Raw genomic sequence first — 24,313 nt, forward strand, 5'->3', positions numbered from 1 at the left:
TAAAATAGTGAATGTACTTTGTCACATCTTTCTCTGTCCTTTTTTTTGTGCTGATTCTTTATATATGAGCCTTAGGCTATTTGGCCAAATTGGGTATTGCTTCTGCCCTCTGATTAATATTGACAGGAGGATTTCCATCAGATAGAAACCAGACAATCCACCCCTGTTCCTAATCTTGAGGTTGAGCGTTGCATACCCATCGCTATCCTACTTCTCAAGAAGAATCACACTGGATTTGAAATGTTAACTCTCTCTCTTTGACCACAATTGCTGGGTTTCTCCAGCACTTCCTGTTTTTACACCATCTTGCTTCAGATTGGCTAATAACCAAATGGGAAATTCTTCATAACTGTGTACAACTCAATAACATCTTGCATCTTATAAAATGTGGAAAAACACCTCAAGATGCCTCATAGATGCTCATCAGATCAATAAAACAGATCAAGTAAATGTAACATTAGGAATAGTGAATAAAAGCTTTGTTGCAAGTGTCACCTTTAAGGAGAGTCAAAGGAAAAGTGCAGAGGTTAGCCAGGGAGTTCTGAAACCTAAATGGGAGTTTGTATGACCACTGACAAAATGAAGATTACACTTGAAAACCAAATTAGTCAAATGCAGAGTTCTGGGGCAGTTAGTGTTTACAATGATGGGGATGAGGGTAAAAGACCATGAAGGGATTAAAAATTCTACTGCACATGCTTGAATTTCAAAGGAAATGGACTATAAAATAGGCAAGTGTTGTTAAGACTATACAAGGTACTAGTTATGGGCTCTTGTGGCACAGTGCTAGTGTCCCAGTCTCCGTGCCAAAAGGCCTGAGTTGTAGTCCCACCTGCTCCAGAGGTGTGTCATAACAGCTTGATCAAAAATATCTGCAAGGAACGAATTAGAACGTATGCTTGAAATACTGTGATATTTTGGTTGTCTTTTTAAGGAAATATATATATTAGCATTTGAGGTGGGGCAGAGAAGGTCCCCTAGGTTAATCCTGGATATGGAGGGTTCAGAGAAGACTGCATAATTTGGGCCGGTACTCAGTGGAGTTTAGAAGATTGCGAGGAGACTTTATTGAAATATATAAGATTCTTAGGAGGCTTGGCAGGGTATATGTTGAGAGGTGGTTCCCCCTTGTGGGAGACTTTAGAACCATGGGCATAATCTTAGAGTAAGGGGTCACCCAGTTAGGACAGAGATGAGTAGGAATTTCTTCATGAGGAAGAATTCTGTGGAATTCTTTACTGTAGAGGGCTGTCGAGACTGGGTCATTAAGCACTCATGGCTGAGAAAGTCGGATTTTTAATCAGGGAATTCAAGGTTATGGGGAAACAGCAGGCAAATGGAGTTTAGGAAAATTAGATCAGCTGTGATCCCATTAAATGGAAAAGCAGACTGTATGGGCAGAATGGCCTATTTCTGCTCCTACACCTTATAGTCTTAATTAGTTGAACTAATGAGGAATTCCAGTTATAACCAAATCTAATTATAACTCCAAAACATGGGGAAAAAAATGAAGTCGTAGAGGTCAGCGGCACAGAAAAAGGTCCTTCCACCCATTGAGTATATGCTGGTCAAAAATAACCATCTAACTATTCTAATCCCATTTTCCAGCGCTTGGTCCATAGTCCTGTATACCTTGGCATTGCAAGTGTAAATCTAAATCCTTAAGTGTTATGATGGTTTCTGTCTCTATCACTCTTATCAGTGAGTTTCAGATTCCTATCACCCTCTGAAAAAGAAATAATTTCATCATATCCGCTCGAAACCTTGGAGTGGTTTTCATGTCATTCAGAGGGCAGTTAAGAATCACCCACATGCTGTGGTTGATCAGTGTCAGTGGTAGACCAAACCAGATAAGGATGACAGATTTTCTTAAAGTACATTAAAATGAACCAGATTCCTTTTTATAACGATGATCGTTTCAAGATTGTTTTGTCAAGGTTTCAATTCCAATCACCCACATCATCTAGGGAAGGGTAATAAATGCTGACCCAGCTAGTGATGCTATGGTACCATTAATTGAAGTGATTCGGTTTTGAAATGTTAATCTTGAATTTTCATGAAGATAAAGGGCTCCACATCTTAGCCAAAGTGGTGACAGAGCCCCACATCTGGAAGTCCTAGTCCCAAATTGGTGTCCATCTTTATTGCGCTTCGGAAAAGGGAAGTGAATATATTTCATATATCTATGTTTCATGGAGGAAGCATTGCTTTAAAAATGCTACTGCCTTCACTCAGAAGCGATTTTCATCACCAGAGTTTCTAAAGCACAACTTAAGATTTATTCATTTGAGAATAAGGTCTAAATCCAACTATGGAGAAGTCATTACCCTTTTGGGATTGTTAATTGTAGACAATAATCTATATAAAGGATGGATAGCTCTGTGGAGCTATAAAGCTAACAAATCATTTAGACCCTCTACTGTTTAAATTTTGATAAAGCAAAGTTTGCAGTCTTGCAGATGATGCTTCCAATTTCAAGAGCTGTTTATTGACATAAGCCTGATAGCTACAGTTGTCTTGGGCCTTACTTTGCAGAAAAACACAGAGCAGGTGATAAGGTTTCCTCTCGTTGCTTCCTCCTTCAGCCCAAGTCTCTTTAAATGTTTCTCCCAGCTTTTCATAACCAGTTCATTAGCAGACTTGCAGCTTCTAACCCCCATTAATGCATCCCATTTATCTAGGTTCAGTAGTGAAACTCTGTGATGGTAACTGGGCTCAATTCCCAGTTGAAACTGGATTTCCACCATTGTGTTAGAAACAGCAGTTTAGGTGGCTTTCACTTCATTATAAATTTATACAAAACGTTCTGCTGAGTTTGGTGACATGATCACTGATTATTTTAAATGTTACAGCTAAGTTCAAAGACTCTTGAGACATGATACACAACAGCCATGACCTTAAGCTTTTGCACCCTGAAAATAGACAGCAGTATAAAATTTTATCCATTTGAAATGTTTTCATATTGCCCACACCAGACGTACATATAGACACAAAATAGATACAAACTGCTACAAATACCACTGTCTCCAGTTGTTGCTTGGCAATAATTTGGAATATAGTTGAAGCATAATATGAAAGAAGAGGGTACTCAGTTTGTGAAACTTGATAATTTATGATTGAGGCATGTGGCCCTGGTAAGTGGTGAGTAGTGCTGTCAGACTCCAGGCTTGGCCTAGAGTCTCCAGGAACTGACAATCGACCTCCAGGATACTGCGATGTGCAACAATGGATAAAAAAAATCACTGTCTTCAAATATTTCTCTTTACGTTATAGATATGAATAATAAAATGGAAAATGAAAATCTAAAGGACTGCAGATGCTGGAAATCAGAAATAAAAACAAATTCCTGGGAAAACTAAGTAGGTCTAGTAGCATCTGTGGAGAGAAGGCAGCGTTAACATTTCCAGTCCAGTAATACTTCTTCAAAACTTTTTGTAACTAGAAAAAGGGAATATATGCTGAAGATGGGTTGGAGGAGAGGGAGGAGTAAACAATAGGTGGGGAAGAAGCCCAGAGATAAAGAACATTTACAACCCAGGAACAGACCTTTCAGCCCTCCAAACCTGAGCCGATCCAAATCCACTGTCTAAACCTGTTGCCCAATTCCTAAGCATCTGTATCCCTCTGCTCCCCACCTACTCATGCATCTGTCCAGATGCACCTTAAATGAATCTACCATGCCTGCCTCTACCACGTCTGCTGGCAATGCGTTCCAGGCACCAACCACCCTGTGTAAAGTACTTGCCGCATATATCCCTCTTGAACTTTTCACCTCTCACCTTGAAAGTGTGACCTCTTGTTATTAAATCCCTCACCCTGGGTAAAAGCTTATCTCTATCTACCTTGCCTTTATCCTTCATGATTTTGTAGACCTCAATTAGGTCACCCCTCAATCTCCTTTTTTCGAACGAAAACAATCTTAACCAACTCAACCTCTCTTTATAGCTAGCACCTTCCATACCAGGCAACATCCTCGTAAACCTTCCCTGCACTTTCTCCAAAGCGTCCACGTGCTTTTGGTAATGTGGCGACCAGAACTGTACACAGTATCCTAAACGCGGCTGAACCAAAGTCTTGTACAATTTTAACATAAAGCACCTGCTAGCTCTTATACTCAATACACTGTCCGATGAAGACAAGCATTGCATATGCCTTCTTGACCACTCTATCCACCTGTGCAGCCACCTTCAAGGTACAATGGACCTGAACTCCCAGATCTCTCTGCTCATCAACTTTTCCCAAGGCTTTTCTATTTACAGTATAGTTCACTCTAGAATTACACTTCCCAAAATGCATCACCTCACATTTGCCTGGACTGAACTCCACTTCTCCGCCCAACTCTCCACTGTATCTATATTCTCCTGTATTCTTTGCAGTCCCCATGCTTTCTGCTACTCCACCAACCTTCATGTCATCAGCAAACTTATTGATCAGACCAACAATGCCCTCTTCCAGATCATTTATTTATATTAAAAACAACAATGTCCCAGCACTGATCCCTGTGGAACACCACTGGTCACCTTTCTCAATTTCGAGAAACTCCATTCAACTGCTACTCTCTATCTCCTGTTGCTCAACCAGTTCTTTATCCACCTGCTAGAACACCCTGCACACCATGTGACTTCTCTTTCTCCATGGGGAATCTTATCAAACGCCTTAATAACGTTCATGTATATGACATCTGCAGCCCTAAAGAATAACAGTTGGTCAAAGGAATGGGTAAACGTCAGCCTGAAGGAATCAATAGTTGGGACGATTAGTTGCTCAATATGGGATGGCTATGGTAGCACTCTGTGTGATGAGAAGGCCTAGTGTGTGGGGATCAGGGTATGGACATGGAAGAAAGCACTCAGACCCTAATATTATTAAATTTAATATTGAGTCCTGAAGGTTGCAGAGTTCCCAAGCCAAAATGAAATGCTAATTTTCCAGCTTGCACTGAGCTTTGCTGGAGAACTGCAGCAAGCTGAGACACAGAAGTTGACCAGGGAACATGGTGGTGCGCTGAAATGGCAGGCAATGGGAAGCTCAGGGTCATTTTTGCAGACAGAACATAGGTGTTCTGCAAAGTGATTGCCCTGTAAAGGACCATGTTTTGAACAGTGAATACAGTAGACTAGATTAAGTGAAGTGCAGGTAAATCGCTGCTTCAGCTGGAAGGTGCTTAGATAGTGAGGAAGGAGAAAGTAAATGGAGGTGTGTTTCACCTGCAATTTCAGGGGAAGGTAACATGGGGTTGTGGGGTGATGTTGGGAGTGGACCAGAGTGTCCTGAAGGGAATGGTAGCTAGGGAAGGCTGACAAGGGAGGGGAGAGGAATGTGTGTCAATTGGTGGTATCCTGGTGGAGGTGGTAGAAATGGTATCTAACAATCCTTTGGATGCAGATTTTGATGGGTTGGTAAGCGAAGATTGATTATTGCTATTGTGGGAGGGTAGAGGAGTGGTGAGGGCCAAAGTGCAGGAGTTGGGTTGGATATGGCTAAGGGCCCTATCAACCACAGTGTGGGCATCCACATTTGAGGGTGTAGGTGGGCATTTGAGTCCCATCACTTCCCATTTAAATCTTCACTCTGCCCCAGCATCCCCCACAAGGATGGCATCGCAGCAACAGCCTCAGTTCTCAACACCAACACCAACTGCCAGTCTCCAAACACCATCCTACAACTTTATCCTCAATCATAACGTCTTCACCTTTGACAACCAATTCTTCATCCAGACACACGGAACAGCCATGGGGAACCAAATTTGCACCCCAATATGCCAACATTTTTATGCACAGGTTCGAACAAGATTTCTTCTCTATGCAGGATCTCCAACCAACATTGTACACCAGGTACATTGATGACATTTTCTTCCTCTGGACCCATGGTGAGGAGTCACTGATAAAACTACACAGTGACATCAACAAGTTTCATCCCACCATCAAACTCACCATGGACTACTCTCGACTGTCTGTCTCATTCTTGGACACGTGCGTCTCCATCAAGGATGGACACCTCAGCACCACACTCTACCGCAAACCCACAGACAACCTCACAATGCTACACTTCTCCAGCTTCCACCCAAAACATATTAAAACAGCCATTCCCTATGGACAAGCCCTCCGCATACACTGGATCTGCTTAGATGAGGAGGAACGTGACGGACACCTGGAAGTACTCAAGGGCGCCCTCACAAGAACGGGGTATGATGCTCAACTCATCGACCGCCAGTTCCAATGTGCCACAGCAAGGAATCGTAATGACCTCCTCAGGAGACAGACACGTGCTGCAACTGACAGGGTACCCTCCGTTGTTCAGTACTTCCCAGGGGCTGAAAAATTACACCATGTTCTTCGTGACCTGCAACACATTATCAATGAGGATGAGCACCTCACCAAGACCTTCCCCACACCTCCTCTACTTGCCAAACCTCAAACAGATTGTTGTTCGTAGCAAACTGCCTGGCTCTCAGGACAACTCCATACAACCCTGTCATGGTGGACGCTGCAAGACGTGTCAGATTGTGGACATAGATACCACAATTACGCGTGGGAACAACTCCCCCACCTTGTACATGGCAGGTACTCATGTGACTCAGCCAACGTTGTCTATCTTATACGTTGCAGGCAAGGATGCCCAGAGATATGGTACATTGGGGAAACCGAGCAAAGGCTACGACAACGGATGAATGGGCACCACACAACAATCAACAGACAGGAGGGTTCCCTCCCAGTTGGGGAACGCTTCAGTGGTCCAGGACATTCAGCCTCGGACCTTCGGGTGACCATCCTCCAAGGTGGACTTCAGGACAGGCAGCAGAGGAAAGTGGCCGAGCAGAGGCTGATAGCTAAGTTCGGTACCCATAGGGAGGGCCTCAACCGGGACCTTGGGTTCATGTCACATTACAGGTGATCACCATTGCACTACACACATACACAGATATTCCTACACACACACACACACATACACACGGACACAGGTACATACAGACACACACACAGACACCCACACACACCCTTATAGACACACACACTCCCACACATGCACCCCCTCACAGACTTAAGACACTCTGCACTCACTACACACACACACTTTCTCACACTCACAACCCCCACCCCAGACAGACAAAGACCCACATACACACATATATTTTGTGGGGTGAATTTGTACTTGCAGAATTACATTGCACTTTGCTCAAAAACTGCATACATTTATGTAGAACTTTGAGCTCAAAAACTGCATGAATTTATGTAAAACTCTGTTATCTCACTTTTTAGATTAGAATCAATCTAAACATCAGGTCATAGACAGAGAACACAGGGGGCTAACACCTTCAACATATTGTCTAGCTATCACCATTGTTAACAGCTAACCCGAGAATACAACTTAAAAAAAAAGGGTTTTGTGATTTACACATGAAAGAAGTGAAACTATCACTGTATTCTAACAGATGAAAGGCTTAAGAGACAATCAATTTTTCAATGTTTAATTTCAGTTACATCACACTGTAAAGTTTTGCTATAAATTCTGTGTTACGATCGAGCCCTCCACTATCACCTGATGAAGGAGCGACGCTCCGAATGCTAGTGTGCTTCCAATTAAACCTGTTGGACTATAACCTGGTGTTGTGTGATTTTTAACTTTGTACACCCCAGTCCAAGACCGGCATCTCCAAATCATTTAAATCTGATTTTTCTGACATTTTACATCAGTCGCAACATTTCTGGTGCATGGGTTCCAGCCACCTCCTTTACCCCATAAATGTGCAATCTCTTTACACATGCATCCCCCATCAGGATGACTCAGTGTTCTCCACTTCTTCCAAGAAAAAGCCAGAACCATCCCCATCCAAACTATCCTCCTCTGCTTGGCCAGGCTTTTCCTCATTTTGAGCAACTTCTTTAACACTGCTCACATTTTCAGGTCAAACATGTGGCCATGGGTACCCACATGGGCCCCAGTTATGCCTGCCTCTTTGTGGGTATGTGGAACATTCCTTGTTCCAGTCCTATTCTGCCCACACGCACAATTCTTTCTCTGGTACATTGATGACATCAGTGGTGCTGCTTCTCTCTCTCATCTGGAATTGAAAACATTTATCCATTTTCCAATTGCCACTCTGCTCTCACCTTCACCTGGGTCAGTCTCTTACTCTGTCCTTCTCTTTCTTGAATTCTCTTTCTTGAAATTTCTGGGCACAAGCTGGCCTAGGTATCTACTGCAAACCCACTGACTCCTAGTTTCCTTGCCTATACATAGAGTCATGGAGATGTGCAGCATGGGAACAGACCCTTTGGTCCAACTCATCCATGCCGACCAGATATCCTAACCTAATCTAGTCCCATTTGCCAGCACTTGGTCCATACCCCTCTAAACTCTTCGCATTCATATACCCAGGTGCTTTTTAAATGCTATAGTGGAGGTAGCAGCCTCCACTACTTCCTCTGGCAGCTCATTCCATAGATGCACAACCCTCTGCGTGAAAAAGTTGCCCCTTCAGTCCCTTTTATATCTTTCCCCCTCACCCGAAACCTATGCCCTCAAGATCTGGACTCCCCCACCCCAGGGTAAAGACTTTGTCTATGTGAGTTTTGAGAAGATTTATAGCTCAGGTTGAGGTTCTGGATGTCGCTCAGCTGCAAGGTTCATTTCCAGACATTTCATCACCCTACTAGGTAACATCTTCAGTGGGTCTGCGGGTGAAGCACTGCCGCTGATTCCTGCTTTCTATTTATGTTTGGATTTGTTTGGGTTGGTGGTGTCATTTCCTGTGGTGATGTCATTTCCTGTTTTTCTCAGGGGGTGGTAGATGGGGTCTAACTCAATGTGTTTGTTGATAGAGTTCCGGTTAGAATGCCATGCTTCTCGTGCATGTCTCTGTTTGGCTTGTGTTGGATGGATGGATGTGTTGTCCCAGTTGAAGTGGTGTCCTTCCTTACCTGTATGTAAGGATACTAATGAGAGAGGACATGACCCTCTCACCTAATTCTGTCCAGAAAAAATGATCGTGCACTTTTGTTCCCTGCCATTTCAGCACGTCACCATATTCCTAGGCCAACTTCTCTGCCTTGGGCTTGCTACAGTGCTCCAGGAAGCTCAGCGCAAGCTAGAAGAACAACATTTAAATTTCCGTTTAGGGAACCTTCAGCCTTCAGGACTCAATATCAAGTTCAACAATTTTTTTGCCGAAGCACCTTCTCTCATGCTCTTACCTCAATTCCCACAGAGCAGGCCTTGCCATCACGTGCTACTACCATAACCATGATCCCAATTAGCAGCTTTTGATTCTCCCAGGCTGACCCTTTACACATTCCTTTTTTCAGCCCAACTGTTGTTCTCTCTCTCTTGGCTTCATTGTTTTCTCCTTTACCACCAACTACCACACTATCTTCCTCAGTTCTGAAGAAGGGTCACTAGACCTGAAACATTAACTGTTTTCTCTTCACAGATGCTGTCTGAGTTTTCCCAGCAATTTCTGTTTTTGTTTTGGAAAACAAACATCATTCAATTGGAAAAGGGGCCCTTTTGTTTTCTAGTTGGCACAGGAAAGCAGAGTGTCACAAAGATCGATATTTTGGCTGACTAATGGCTGCAACTTGGGGCAAAAAATGTGCTGAAAGCTCTTGGAATAAACTTGACTAAAGCTGGCAACAGTGAGCCTAACAGGGTTAGCCATTCCTGATGAAGGGCTTTTGCCCGAAATATCGATTTTACTGCTCCTTGGATGCTGCCTGACTTGCTGTGCTTTTCCAGCACCACCCTAATCTAATCTCTGATTTCTAGCATCTGCAGTCCTCACTTTTGCCTAGCAGTGTTGACTTAATCCCTCCGTATTGTTTTAATATTTCAGGTATAAACTTTTATTAGAACATGCTATATATAAAGGACCAGAAAACTGGATAAATCTTCAGTGGTATATTTTCACTTGTTTTGAACACAGCAATTTAGTTTTGTTTTAAAAACTGTGCAAACCTTGACATATCAAACCTTGTTACAGTGGGTATGTTTTCTACTTGATTCCATTTGTTCAAAACTTGGTTCTATAACCACAGCAATGTTAAACCATTGCAAGCTCTACACAACAAATACAATTCTGAGAAAGCGGCCTTGCACCATAAGACCATAAGACATAGGAGTGGAAGTAAGGCCATTTGGCCCATCGATACCACTCCGCCATTCAATCATGGCTGATGGGCATTTCAACTCCACTTACCCGCATTCTCCCCGTAGTCCTTAATTCCCCGAAACAACAAGAATCTATCAATCACGTTTCACTGCAACATGATACTTGAAAGACAATAAGGCAAACATCGTAGCTTCAGAATTAGGAAATAGATGATGACAAATATTTAAAGAGGTTGCAAAACCTCCAAGCCACAAACTAAACAGATATAAATTGACTGCACTATTCATGATTTTTAATGAAAGGCTCTATTTCATAGTTTATCCTCTCTCGTATCCTGTTTAGAAATTCAGATGAATTGCTGACATCACCTCAGTCAGCGTACTCAGAATGCTAACAGGATTCTACATGGATGAGAATTACATTATTACAACAAATTATATTTTAAAAAGCACATCCTTACATTTCCTGATTTCTTCATAAATACTTACTCAGAACAACACCAATCACTTAATGTTTGCATTTTCCAAAATTTCAAATCTATTTTCTGTTCCAAAAGTAATCTTATTCGTTTTCTGCTAATGTTGGTCAAATCGCATCCGTAAATGATTAAGGCTATTTCATCGAATCTCATTCAATTTTATCAGGATCCAGCAGTAACCCCAAACTTCTATCAATGATCTCAACTTATCTAGCCTACTATCAAAAGACATTTTTCATTCCTCCAATCTCTCAAAATATCATGATAGAAACAAAGTGCAACTGCAAGTGAAACAAACTGGAGGAATAGAGGCGAAAGTCTCAGTAGGGTATTCACTGTTATCTTCAACCTCTCCCTCCTACAAGATGAAGTCCCTACCTACTTCAAGAAGAACATCATCATCTTGCCACCAAAGAAGCCACATGCAACATGTCTTAATGACTACACCCAGTGGCTCTGACCTCCATAATCATGAAGTGCTTCAAGAGGCTGGTCAAGGCCACATCAACTCTAGCCTTCTAGCCTACCTTGATCCCCTGCAATTTGCCTAATGCAACAGGTTCACAGCAGATGCCATTTCTCTAGCCCTGGAACATCTTGACAATGAGGACACCTACATTAGACCCCTACTCGTCAACTATAACTCTACCTTCAACACCATAATCTCCTCCAGACTGATCTCAAAACCTCAGTCTCAGCTCTGACCTCTGCCACTGGATCCTCAGCTTCATGACCCATAGACTGCAATCAGTAAAGATAGATGACTGCACCTCCTCCATGACAAACATCAACACTGGAGCACCCACCCCTCCGCCCCAGGATGCATTCTCAACCCTCAACTGTACTCTCTGTATATCAACTGTTTTGCCAAATTCAAAACAAAACATCTACAAGCTTGCTGATGACATCAGTGGTGGGATGAATATCAAAGAACAATGAGCCAGAATACAGAAAGGAGGTAGAGGACGTGGCATGGTGGTGCAATGATACTCCCCCTCTCTCAATGGCAGTAAAAACAAAGAACTGATAATTGAGAAAGAAAATAGAAGAACACATCCCCACCTACATCAATGCAGCAGAGGTTGAGAAGGTTGACAGCATCAAGTTCCTAAGAGTGATGATCACCAACCACTTTCCACATCGATGTGATGGTCAAGAAGGCACAACAATGCCTCTTCCTCCTCAGGTGGCTTAGGAAATTCGACATTTCCATGAGGACCTTCACCAACTTTTACAGACGCACCACAGAAAGCATACTATCCAGGTGCGTAACAGACTGGTACTGCAACAATTCTACCCAGGACCATAAGAAAACTACAGAAGGTTGTGTGCACAGCCCAGACCATCACAGAAGCCAACGTTCCATCCATGGATTCCATTTATACTTTTTAAAAAGATTACTTAGTGTGGAAACAGGCCCTTCAGCCCAACAAGTCCACACCGACCTGCAACCCACCCAGACCCATTCCCCTACATTTACCCCTTCACCTAACACTACGGGCAATTTAGCATGGCCAATTCACCTAACCTGCACATTTTTGGATTGTGAAAGGAAACCAGAACACCCGGAAGAAACCCACACAGACATGAGGAGAATGTGCAAACTCCAATCACAGTCGCCTGAGGCGGGAATTGAACCCAGGTCTCTGGTGCTGTGAGGCAATGCTAACCACTGTGCCACCCACGGTTCTTGTTACTATGGAAAGGCTGCCAACATCAAAGACCCCTCCCACCCCGGTAATGCTCTCCTACAACATCTTCAGTCAGGCAGAAGATACAGAAGCTTGAACACACACCAACAGGTTCAATAACAGCTTCTTCCCTGCCATATTAGATTGATGAATGGACTCTAACTTCACATAATGTTGATCTTGCTTTACGTACCTCCTATGTATTGTAATCACTCTAAGTATCCTATGCTCTGTATGTCCTTGCTTACTAAGATCTGCAAACAAAGCTTTTCACTGTATTTAGGTACATGTGACCACCCTAAAATCACATCAAATGTGAACAAAGAGGACACAGGAAAAAAGGATAAACTATGAAATAGAACATTTTATTAAAAGCCACGAACAATACAATTTATATCTGTTCAGTTTTCATCCTGAGATTTTGTGACATCCTTAAATATTTGCAATGACAAATGTTCATGATAGAATATTGCAAAAGGATTTGTCAACCTTTACAAGATGCCAGGTACTATTTATAGTAAAGAGGTATTATCTAGCAAGATATTCTGGCTATTGTCACATTTGCTTAACCATTTGGCAGCATGATGCATCTTAATAAATTAAGAACTTTGGTTTCCATTGGGTTAAATTACAACAGTACCTTGAACTGAGTGATTTGGAGATGCCAGTGTTGACTGGGGTGTACAAAGTTAAAATCACATAACACCAGGTTATAGTCCAACAGGTTTAATTGGAAGCACTCGCTGTCTGAGCACCACCTGAAGGAGCAGTGCTCTGAAAGCTAATGCTTCCAATTAAATCTGTTCGACTATAACCTGGTGTTGTGTGATTTTTAACTTTGAACCGAGTAAGTCTCATCACATAGCCTAGTGTTTTGGAAGTTCCTACAGGAATACCTTTAGTCAGTAATTGTAGCTTGTGCTTGAGGATTTTGCATTTGCAAAACATCTGACCAGGTTCTTGCAAAGTCAGTTTTTGTACAAAGGTATTAGTTTTGGAGATATAATACTGACAGTTTAACTCAAAATGCTTTATATTCTTCCCTTCTGGCCAGTTTCTGCATATGTTGACTGTTAACAGAATTCTTTACAAGGATGATTAGAAATATTTTAACCCTACTGAAAGTCCTCTGGAATACAGTTAATGCACAGTACACACAGAGGGCTGAAGGGTTGCTAATATTACACTGGTATTCCACAAAAGGGGCAGGGGGGGGGTGATAGGTAGGAAATTACAAGCCAGTTATCCAAATAGGAGATCTGGGATATTATTGAGATCAATTATCAAGGACAAAATAAACTTTCATCCAGAAAGACGTGGTTTTATCAAAGACAGGCAGAATGATTTCTCATACAAAGCATCTTCATTGAATTGAAGGAGTCAGTGCAGTATGTACCTTTTGGAAGGCAAAGTGTCAAACAAGAGGAGCTTGTTAATCAGATGGAAACTTCTGGAAATAAGGTGGGAGTGGATATAGAATTGGCTCAGTGAGGTAAGTATTGGGCTGATGGTGGATGTATGTTTTTCATACTGGGAGGTGGTTTGTAGGGTTATTTTCCAATGGTCAGTTTACAGTCTGTCCTCAGATTTTTATCCATGTGACACACTTTGGTATAAGGAGTATCATTTACAAGCCCTGGGAGGGGTTACTTAGTGATGAAAGAGGGCACAGATTGTTTTACACAGAAGACAGCCAAATGTGTTTACAGTAGAACACAATGGCAACAGCCTGTGCAGCACATGAACACGCAAAGTGTCTCCAGTTTCCCCCAAAATATTGAGAATGTCAGGATATATGTTGAGCTGCCATTTTAGTTCAGATATGAAAGAATTGGGCTGAAGAATAGCTCATCAACATTTCCACCTGCCTAGAGGTGCATTGTGATTCACATTGCCTACAGAGATGGGATTTGAAAGGTTTGTGAAGATGTTGCTTAATACCGCCAAGGTCTGAGAGAGATAGAGCGAGCTTCACATACGTGAATGCTCCAATTAGACAGACAAAATAAATAAGGAGTTAAAGAAAGGCCAAAAAGATTTGCCTAGCTTTAGCTAGCAGAAGTTCCCAGGAAAACCTAGAACTATGAAAGACTGTTTTGGAGTTTAAAGTTTCCAAAATGAGAAAGGGAGAGACCGAAAGTCAACCCTCTGAAAACTAGGAATAATTTCTCGTTTGTTCCTACAGAATTGACTATCTATTCAAAGGACGGTGTAATATATACCAATTTATTTTACGTTGGGTTAGAAGTTCTGTTCTGTAGTTTAAAGTACAAGTTGCCTACAAAAAGAGTGTTTAGCGGTATTTTTAGTTTATTACAATAAATATCTTAAAATGTTAAAACTTCAGCTATTAACTGGAAGCTCAAATTTCTTTCTAAAAGCCATCTGTCTCCACAGATGTCGTAATACATTTATAAACTCTGTAGGTGGTACAAGACTGGTAATATGGTACATATGGAGGATAGATGTAAGCTCTGGGGGTGGTGAAAAGGAAGTTGTGGTTCAAATGTGTTGCGGCTGTACAGGACATTGGTTAGGCCACTGTTGGAATATTGCATGCAATTCTGGTCTCCTTCCTATCAGAAAGATGTTGTGAAACTTGAAAGGGTTCAGAAAAGATTTACAAGGATGTTGCCAGAGTTGGAGAATGAGCTACAGGGAGAGGCTGAACAGGCTAGGGCTGTTTTCCCTGGAGCGTCAGAGGCTGAGGGGTGACTTTATAGAGGTTTACAAAATTATGAGGGGCATGGATAGGATAAATAGACAAAGTCTTTTCCCTGGGGTCAGGGATCCAGAACTAAAGGGCATAGGTTTAGGGTGAGAGGGGAAGGATATAAAAGAGACCTAAGGGGCAACTTTTTCATGCAGAGGGTGGTATGTTTATGGAATGAGCTGCCAGAGGAAGTCTGGTACAATTGCAACATTTAAGAGGCATTTGGATGGGTATGTGAATAGGAAGGGTTTGGAGGGATATGGGCCAGGTGCTGGCAGGTGGGACTAGATTGGGTTGGGATATCTGGTCGGCATGGACAGGTTGGACTGAAGGATCTGTTTCCATGCTGTACAGCTCTATGACTCTATACATGTCTTGCTTTGGGATGACTAAGAATGACCAGCAAAACACCATAGATTGATTGGTTAAAATGAAAGGGTGTAAATGAGCAGAAATTTCTTGGTGTCTAATAGTAGAAATCCTTAAATCTAACAGAGAAAGCTGATAGATTGTAATCTTTTTTAACCAAAGATATCAGATATAAAACTAAAGGGCTAATGTTAGATCTTTGATAAAGCACTGCCTACGTCTGATGTTGGAATACAGTAGAATACATGGAATACATGGCATGATTGAGGTATTAAAATGCTGTCTATACTATGTCTGTGTAAACAATGCCAATAAGAATTGTCATTTATAACATGAGAACTAGGAGCAGTAGGCCATCTTGCCCTTTGAGGCTGTTCCGCCTCAATAAGATCATGGCTAACCTTTCAGTGGACTCAGTTCCACTTACCTGCTTTTTTTACCATATCCCTTAATTCCTTTATTTTTCAAAAAAGTATCTACCTTTTGGTATCTGCCAAAAAAGTATCCCTCAGAGGGATTTAGATACAAATCTTTCTGAGCTCAAATGGCAATTTGGAATCCAGCTTTATGCTGCATTTTGAGAAAGCACTCCTTTTGGTGTTTTCGAATCAGTCAGTGTGTTTGGACATGAGATTATACAGCTCTGGAGCAGGTGGGACTTAAAGCCAGGCCCACTGGTTCAGAGGTAGGGACACTACCACTGTGCCACAAGAACTCCCATTGAAAGCAGGTGTAAATCTATACGGATTCAGAACTCTTGGAAATGACATTAACCTTTGGACTTGGTACTACACCACACCGACTCATTGATCTCATCTACATATTGTCCCCTATTTTCTGCTTCCTGTCTGGTTTTTATGCATCAACATTTTGATGTACCCAAACGTATGTAACTTCAAGTGCTTTGGCATGAACATTTTGCCTGCAGTTCGAGAGGAGTGTATAATTTTTAATTTTGTTAACTGTTTAATTTCATTTCATCAAGACTCCCATTTATTGTCATGCCTCTTTTCAGTTCTCCATTCTCAGATTCTCTGCTCCCCAAATTCCCTACCCCACAAAAGCTGACAGCTGAACCTCAAACACACCATCATCTCCTTTCTGATAAAAGGACCAATCCTCCTCCGTGTCCTTGCAAGTTACGCCTCATCGTCAATGTTATTTCCTCTCCAATGTCTTTGAACATATCACCTCCCAAATTGATAGCCAGCTTTTCCAGAACTGTATTGCTCTCTTTGTTTAAAAAAAAATACTGTAATGAAACGTGGATGCGATTGGTAGAACCGGCCCCTAGCTGACTGGAGATGGTGGGGAGCAGCCGTTCATGTTCAGAACGGAGCTCCGGGATCTTGATTCCACAACAGTAAAGAAACCGAAAAGAAAAGGCTCAGTCAGGTTTGCCGGTGGTGTTAAGGATATCTTCCAGGTAGTGGTGTTTGCTGCCCTTATCCTTCTAGGAGAAGATGTAGGTTTGAAAGCTGCTGTGTCGAAGCAGCCTTGCACATTGCTGACTGCTGCTATAGTGTGTCAGTGGTAGCAAATGTTTAAGCCGGTGGATGTAGTGCTGATCAAACATTGAAGTTACTCTGTCCTTGGTAGTGTCAAACTTAGAGTGTTTTTGAAGTTGCACGCATCTAGGAAAGGAGACAGTATTGTACATATTTCTTTCTTGTGTCTTGCAGATGGTGCACAGGCTTCAGGGAAATCAGGAGACTAGTTACTCATCTCCACATTCCCAGTCACTTATATTGCTCCAGGTCAAGTAATGTCCTGATTTTAAAAGCTTTAGCATTGTTTTCAAACACTCCATGGCCTGGCCAGTCCTAATCTCTTTCAGCAACATAACCTTCCAAGGTACTAAGGGCTCTAGAGTAATCTCGATTTTAAGTGTTCCACTACTGATTCTTTCAGTTGGCAAGGCACCAAGTTTGGCATTTCCTCCCTACATCCCTTCTTTGAAATCCACTTCTTCAAACATGTTTTTGGTTGTCTGACCTGATAGCTTGTGTATCATTTTGTTTTAGTGTTCGTGTGAATCACTTACGAATCATTTTTTTAAAAACATTAAAGATATACCAATACAAAGTTGTTATACTTTTGAATTTGGGATACTTAAATAATCATGAGCAGTAATCTAGTCTTGTGCAAGGTTCATTAAACAAATGTTTGAAGAACAGGAATACATTAGGAAAATATAGTACTCAATAGTGTATGTACATATAATGTATTTAATAAATCAGAGTAAACACATTACAAACTGTACACAGTTCCATGCTTAGTTGCTTTCAATATAGTTATTAACTGCTGGAAGTGACAAATATTACACAGCAAGAACCACATGACAAAGGTATGTAGGCATTCCCTCATTTTGGGGAGAGAAAAGTGAAAATGTTATATACCTGCCTCAAAGGCTGCAAGTGTTTGGAACAGAGAAAACAAACTTACACAGGAACTAATTTGTCAAATTCCACCCCACCACCCCATTGGTGCCTAAATTTCAAGCTGTCGTCTGTAATGCCAATGCCCATATTGTCATTTTTAAGGAATACTTAATTCATATTGCAAAACAGTACCACAAAATCCATCCTCACCTGAAAATAATCTCCCCATTTTTCATGTTCAAAATAAAAAGATCCTGAGTACAACCTGCATAAATATACTAATCTGTCTGCCTCAGTCACAAGTATTAACACGTTTACATAATCTTGCTGACATCTTCATTCACTCACTTAAATCCTAACTGAAAGTTCTTAAACAAACTCTGCTATCATGTTCAGGAGAAAATGGATGTAATCATGATTAATTCTATTATATAATGCTTTCGCTACTTTCTTCCCCTTTACACATGTGACTAATGACGTGGGAAGATTTCCCCCAACACAGCTGCTAACAATACTTGCAAGTTGCTGGCAAGAAGTGCACTTCGACTGGTCCTGCCAGTTCAAATCCACACCATATTTTGCCTTGCATTAGTCTAGATGCAGATTCAATCAATACAAAAGTTGACTGGGATGCCCAGCTTAACTATTTCAAAATCACTTGCACAAAAGTTTGGTGACTTTCCAATTCCCACGTTTCTTAATTCACTGAGCATCAATATTTGGAAGCCACAGCTGCACGAATCCAAATGAGATGCTAGTCTCAATTGCTGTAGGTTCCAAAGGTTCAAGTTGAAACCCCACATGCCTTATGAGCAGTAGATAGTACATCTGACTGAGATGCAATTTTGCAGAAATCAGGTTTTCACGTTTGAGAATTTAATGCAAAAAGTACATAGACTAAGTTTCACTACAGTTTTGCTGAATAAATTGGAACATTTAAAAGTTTACCAACTAAAAGTAAATGATCTTCCATAAAATTAACTGACCAAAAATGCTGTCCAAATAGCAGGAGTGGGATCAATGATAAGTAGCTCTGCATGCACAAGCAAAACAAAGATGTAAAATATCTTCCACAGAAAGAGGTATAATCAATATTGAGGGTTGGCTATATATTGCATAAATACAATACTGTCAGTCATGTAGGTCACAAGTTGTAATATTACGAGGTACAGTTTGCACAAAAACAATGATGAGTATGGCTTTCAGTTCATACACGCTTTAACCAATTTGATTTACTGATTCACACAACTGCTGGATTACAATGTTGTGCATATAGCTGAATGAAGGAATAGGTTTATAATGATTCTTGTAAAACAGCATTCATTAGCAAATATTTAAGCTATTGTAATGCTCTTTTGAAATTCTAAGAAACCAAACTTTTGAAAAGTTAATTGTTGTAAGCTAATGTCAATGATCAACAGAACTCAGTCTGCTAACCAAAGTGTGAACTTTTAAAAATAGATTTTGCCTAAATGCTTGCCAAAGCTAAATGTAGACCTAGTTTTAGAAATAGTTCATAACTCATTGAATGGCCTGCTTCCATGTTGCACCAATCAGCTCATCAGATTAGTGCTGGTTCTTCCAACCAGTCCCATCGCTCAGCTCTTTCTCCACAGTCCTATAGTCTACCTCTCCACTTTACATAACAGTCTTGCTTCAAATTATTTCACTGGGATTAAAAATATTGTGCTCAGCAATCCTTTATAGCCTTTTGGTTTTAGCTAAAATCTCTAGTCATTTTGACAATCCTAGGTGGTCATACCACTATAGCAGCCTGGTGTGTAACATGTAGATTTTAACGTGCTTATACTTTCCTTTTATACTTATAATCCAAGACTTTCTAAACCCAAATTCAATAGCAACTTTCCAGTATGTATTTTTCCGACCCACTACAATATCCACTTCAACTGTAATCTATTTCACTTAGTGTGGGTTTGCACCATAACCAAGACTGCTCAGTAATTAAAATCTTATTTATAGCTTTGGTTTATGCAAATATTTCCACTTCCCTTCCCAATGCAGCAACTTTGAATATTTATCCTTACTTTGCATAATGTATGAAATAGGTTTGACCTGTAATGTGGAAGAAATGTAATTTAAGTTTCTATACATTTCTACTGTTTTCAATACACCTCAATTATTTCCACAATGTCAACCAACTGTAATCAGGTTTTTAATAAACTTACAGAAAGCAATATATTGCCAGTAGGTATTGATGTCAAACAATTAAAATAGCACCCAGAAAAATGAGTCTAACTCTGCTGCAAACATACAGGCAGAAGGAAGGTTATTTTAATATCCAAATATGGTAAATAATGTTATTAAAAAGCATGCAAACATAATACTGACAAAGTCCAGACCAATTCTGGTACATATCCAAAACAATTTTCTTTCATATAAAAAAAATTCTGCAATTTAATAAAAAGGAAAAAGCTGTAATCAGTTGTTGTTTTCTTTTGTTGTTATTGTAACAAGTTGTTTGGCTGCCTTGGCAATATCATATGCACACTGGATCACTTGCTGTGTAACTAGTTGGATGTCAGTTGTAGGACTGGGTTCCATTGGCAGTGCTTTCTTGCATTCTGACTGGAGTCTGTACGCGCTTGAAGTTAGTAGCCTCAGTGAGGCTCGAACCATCTCTGAACGTGGCTTCTGCACAAGGAGAGAAGAAACATTCATTTTTACCCTCCACATAAATGAACTGTTAATGCAATCAACAGAAAAATATAGATATTGCTTTTCATTTCCTGATAATGTGGTTTTTAAAAGAAGTCCAGCAAAATATTGGGATGTTTAGAACTGTAGATTTAGTCAGCTGGATTGATATGCACAGAAATTAATCACCATAATTTCCACACTAAAATGGTTGAGGATCTTTGTTGGAACAGGAAAACAAAGGAGGGAGGATTGGACTTCATTCAAATTAGTAAACTGTATTCATGGTTCACAGTCCTCTACTATGGGGAAACAAAATGCAGGTAGTTTGATTCCTCTGCTTTCCTTTCAATTGTTTGGAATGTTAGCTTGCTGTCTCACTCACTCTGATCTCAGTCCTCATCCTCCAAGACTGTCCCAATGATCATCAAGACAAGTTCAATGAATAACATTGCGTCTGACAGTTTGCAGACTTTTCAGATTCAACACTTCAGGAGATGTCACTCGCTTGGCCAGCATTTATTGCTCATTCCTCAAAAAAGTGGTGGTGCCACCTTCATTATCTTTTATGTTAGGTATAACTCCAAACTATGGGGTTTTCTCAGATTCCCACCAATTCCAGTTTTGCCAGCCTCTTTGATGCCATATATAGTTAAATACTCTTACGTGAAGCGCAGTCACTCAATGCAACTGTTTTTTCCTGTGTGGGCTGCTGGACCACAACATTTTAACATTTCTGATTTTACTTCATATTTCTAGTATTTGCATTAATTTGCTTTTACATGGATGCACATTCTGCTTTTGCTTTATTCCTGATGAAGGGCTTTTGCCCGAAACATCAATTTCGCTGCTCGTTGGATGCTGCCTGAACTGCTGTGCTCTTCCAGCACCACTAATCCAGAATTTGGTTTCCAGCATCTGCAGTTATTGTTTTTACACCATTCTGCTTTTAACCTCAATCCAGAGGGCAAGTTGGTAGTATTAGTAGAAACCAGTTCCAACCGCACAGACTACTATAACAGTACTGTAAATTTCAAACAGCTCTCCAGTCAGGACCATGCTATCAAGGCACTGACTTGAAGGATATATATCTGGTGTCAATTGGAACAGTAGTTTTTGATTTGCTTTGATTTATTATTTCACTGTATCTAAGTGCATGTGACAAATTTCTATTTTGTGCAGTACAGGTGGATCATACCATACAAAGACTGCAAATTGATATAGCAGAGTGAGGAATACAAAGTTATGGCTGCGAAGTAAGCGCAAAAACACAGATCAACATTGGATTTCAAATTTGAGTGTCCATTCAGAAGTCTGATAACAGCGGGGAAGAAGCTGTTTTTTTGAACCTATTGGTATGTGTATTTTTACAATCTGCCTGACAGAAGAGGTTGCAAGAGATTATAACTGGGGTGGTAGGGGTCTTTGATGATGATGTTGGCTCCCAGCTGTAGATTTTCTACTCCACATTTGATACTAGTCATGCCAGAAAGTCAATCACTAAAGGTATTCTTTGGATTATTTATAGACCTTCCCGCTTGATAATAGACCAATACAAGGTGGTTAGTTCAGTATTTTTATTGCCTGATGTACATTGTGGAATCACTTATCAACATTAACTTCAGCTTTCTCTAGGAGACACTAGATTCCATAAACAAAAATCATCCCATAATATCACAAGAGAAATGGAATGAGTTATCTTTTAGATTTTTCACTTCCTAGTCTTCACTAGACTCACGCTACCTTTTTCCTTCCTAGTTATTTCCAACCTAAGCTAGCTACTAATTTCATACCAGCTGTTGAACTGACTTGAAGTCATTACTTATCAAAATTAATGGACAGGCTGTTAATCAAATTATATTATTTTTCATTTTGGACAAATTTACATGGAGTTTCATAAAAAATAAACGACCAGTGGAAGAACAAGATTCTCATCAAGGAAGCTAAAGTAAATTTTAAAAGCTTACCTTCGGGAAAAGTGCTGCCATCTCAGCTACAGCAACATGTATCCTTTCCGAGCAGGGCATAAAGCTAACAGATGAAACAGCAGAATAGCAACAGGTACATGGAAAATGGGAAGAAAATCAATTAATATACTGGTGGACGATCAAAATTAAAGCAACATTCAAACAAGTCTACACTAATATTATATCCACTGCACAAATTAATCCAGAGATTGAGATGAGACATGCAATACCAATGATTCTTTATGGCAGGATGCCCAATCTGGCCCTCAAGCACTCACAATGGGATCCACAAAGCCATGTAACGCAGGTCTAGTGCTTAAATTACTTAATATCTGGTCTGTACTGATTGAATTTTGTATACCTGGAGGTTTGGAGTTCATTGTTCTAGTGTCATTTCCTCATGACAGATAAATCCTAGCAATGGTACCTACTGTTTAAAGCTAAGGAAACACAAATTTGAACTTATGGACAAGTTTCCACAATATGTACAGCCGAAAGACTGGCAAGAGCAGTTCTGCTGTGATATATATTTGCTGTTAATATTCACTTTCTAAACAGAATGAACATTCACATACTTTTAAATCTCTTCTCCAAAAATGACAATGGGTTCTCTAACAGTTTAGTGACTAATGACTATGCGATGTCTCACTGTACAGTCAGTGTGGAACCAATGTGGATACAGACTATGTAGAGTGGTTGATCTCACCCAACTTGCTTGCATGTTCCTTGATGAGGGTTCTAGGTTGGTCTTGCTGGAGAATTTTATTTTCGAACAATGGGCAAGAACAGAATCAGGTATGACTGAGAGTCCCTTCAGTCATCTACCTAGTTTCATGTTAAAATTAACCAGTTCTTCAAGCAAGCAGATTCCAGAAAAGCAGGCTCCAATATAAAAACACTCAAGCACAACTTCTCCCATCCTTATTATAGCTAAGACCCTTCATGCAATCAACTCTCTTATGGTTAACTTACACTTGTGCAACAATAAAATCTAACTCATGCTAAAACCGCCATTCTTAACATTTTTAAAAATATATACGTATGCCAGTAGTGGGGTATAAACACTCAATTGAATCAAAACAACATTATCCTACGTCTGTCAGCTTTCTCCCACTACTTCTTGCCTGAATCCATCATTAATTCTGCTTGCTGAGCTGGAAAGTTCCAGCAAGCAAACTTACTTGCAGAACCTCAACCTGAGCTACAAATCTTCTCAAAACTCACTAAACACCATTAACTCATTTACGGTATATTAACAGATCGCCAACATCATGGAACCTCAGCCAAATTACTATTCTGCAAGTTATCAATTTGTGGTACCAATACATTGAAAACATTACAATAAGTTCTATGAATAAAGTATATCACAAAAAATTCAGTCCTAAAAATTAAATTTGTCTGATTAGTATGCTTTGTTTAATATTTGCCTCGAATTTAGAACATAGAAAAATACAGCGCAGTACAGGCCCTTTGGCCCTCGATGTTGCGCCGACCGAAGCCTACCTAACCTACACTAGCCCAATAACCTCCATTTGCTTGTCCAATGCCCGCTTAAATGACCATAAAGAGGGAGAGTCCGCCACTGCTACTGGCAGGGCATTCCATGAACACTCAACCCGCTGAGTAAAAAATCTACCCCTAACATCTGTCCATTACCTACCACCCCTTAATTTAAAGCTGTATCCCCTAGTAACAGCTGACTTCATTCGTGGAAAAAGGTTCTCACTGTCAACCCTATCTAAACCCCTAATCATCTTGTACACCTCTATCAAAATCTCCCCTAAACCTTCTTTTCTCCAATGAGAAAAGCCCCAAGTGCCTCAGCCTTTCCTCATACGATCTTCCTACCATGCCAGGCAACATCCTGATAAACCTCCTCTGCACTCATTCCAATGCCTCCACATCCTTCCTATAATATGGCGACCAAAACTGCACACAATACTCCAGATGA

At 40.6% G+C, this 24,313-nt stretch overlaps 1 protein-coding gene across 9 annotated transcripts in view; it reads right to left on the reverse strand.

Annotated features, from left to right (window-relative positions):
- Nucleotides 1-17,567: 17,567 nt before the first annotated feature.
- The window catches only part of git2a (G protein-coupled receptor kinase interacting ArfGAP 2a), an 85,522-nt gene continuing 78,776 nt past the window's right edge, over nucleotides 17,568-24,313 (reverse strand). For 8 of the 9 annotated variants that reach the window (XM_072587920.1, XM_072587907.1, XM_072587915.1 and 5 more), the window contains 2 exons: nucleotides 22,363-22,426; nucleotides 17,568-20,392 (listed from right to left, as the gene is read on the reverse strand). In XM_072587920.1, the coding sequence (XP_072444021.1) occupies nucleotides 20,180-20,392; nucleotides 22,363-22,426 (277 nt within the window). In that variant the 3' untranslated portion in view covers nucleotides 17,568-20,179. The remainder of the gene's footprint in view (nucleotides 20,393-22,362; nucleotides 22,427-24,313) is intronic. The other variant, XM_072587910.1, reaches the window with a different exon arrangement.

Source organism: Chiloscyllium punctatum, chromosome 17 (assembly GCF_047496795.1).
Source record: "Chiloscyllium punctatum isolate Juve2018m chromosome 17, sChiPun1.3, whole genome shotgun sequence".
NCBI classification, from domain to species: domain Eukaryota; kingdom Metazoa; phylum Chordata; class Chondrichthyes; order Orectolobiformes; family Hemiscylliidae; genus Chiloscyllium; species Chiloscyllium punctatum.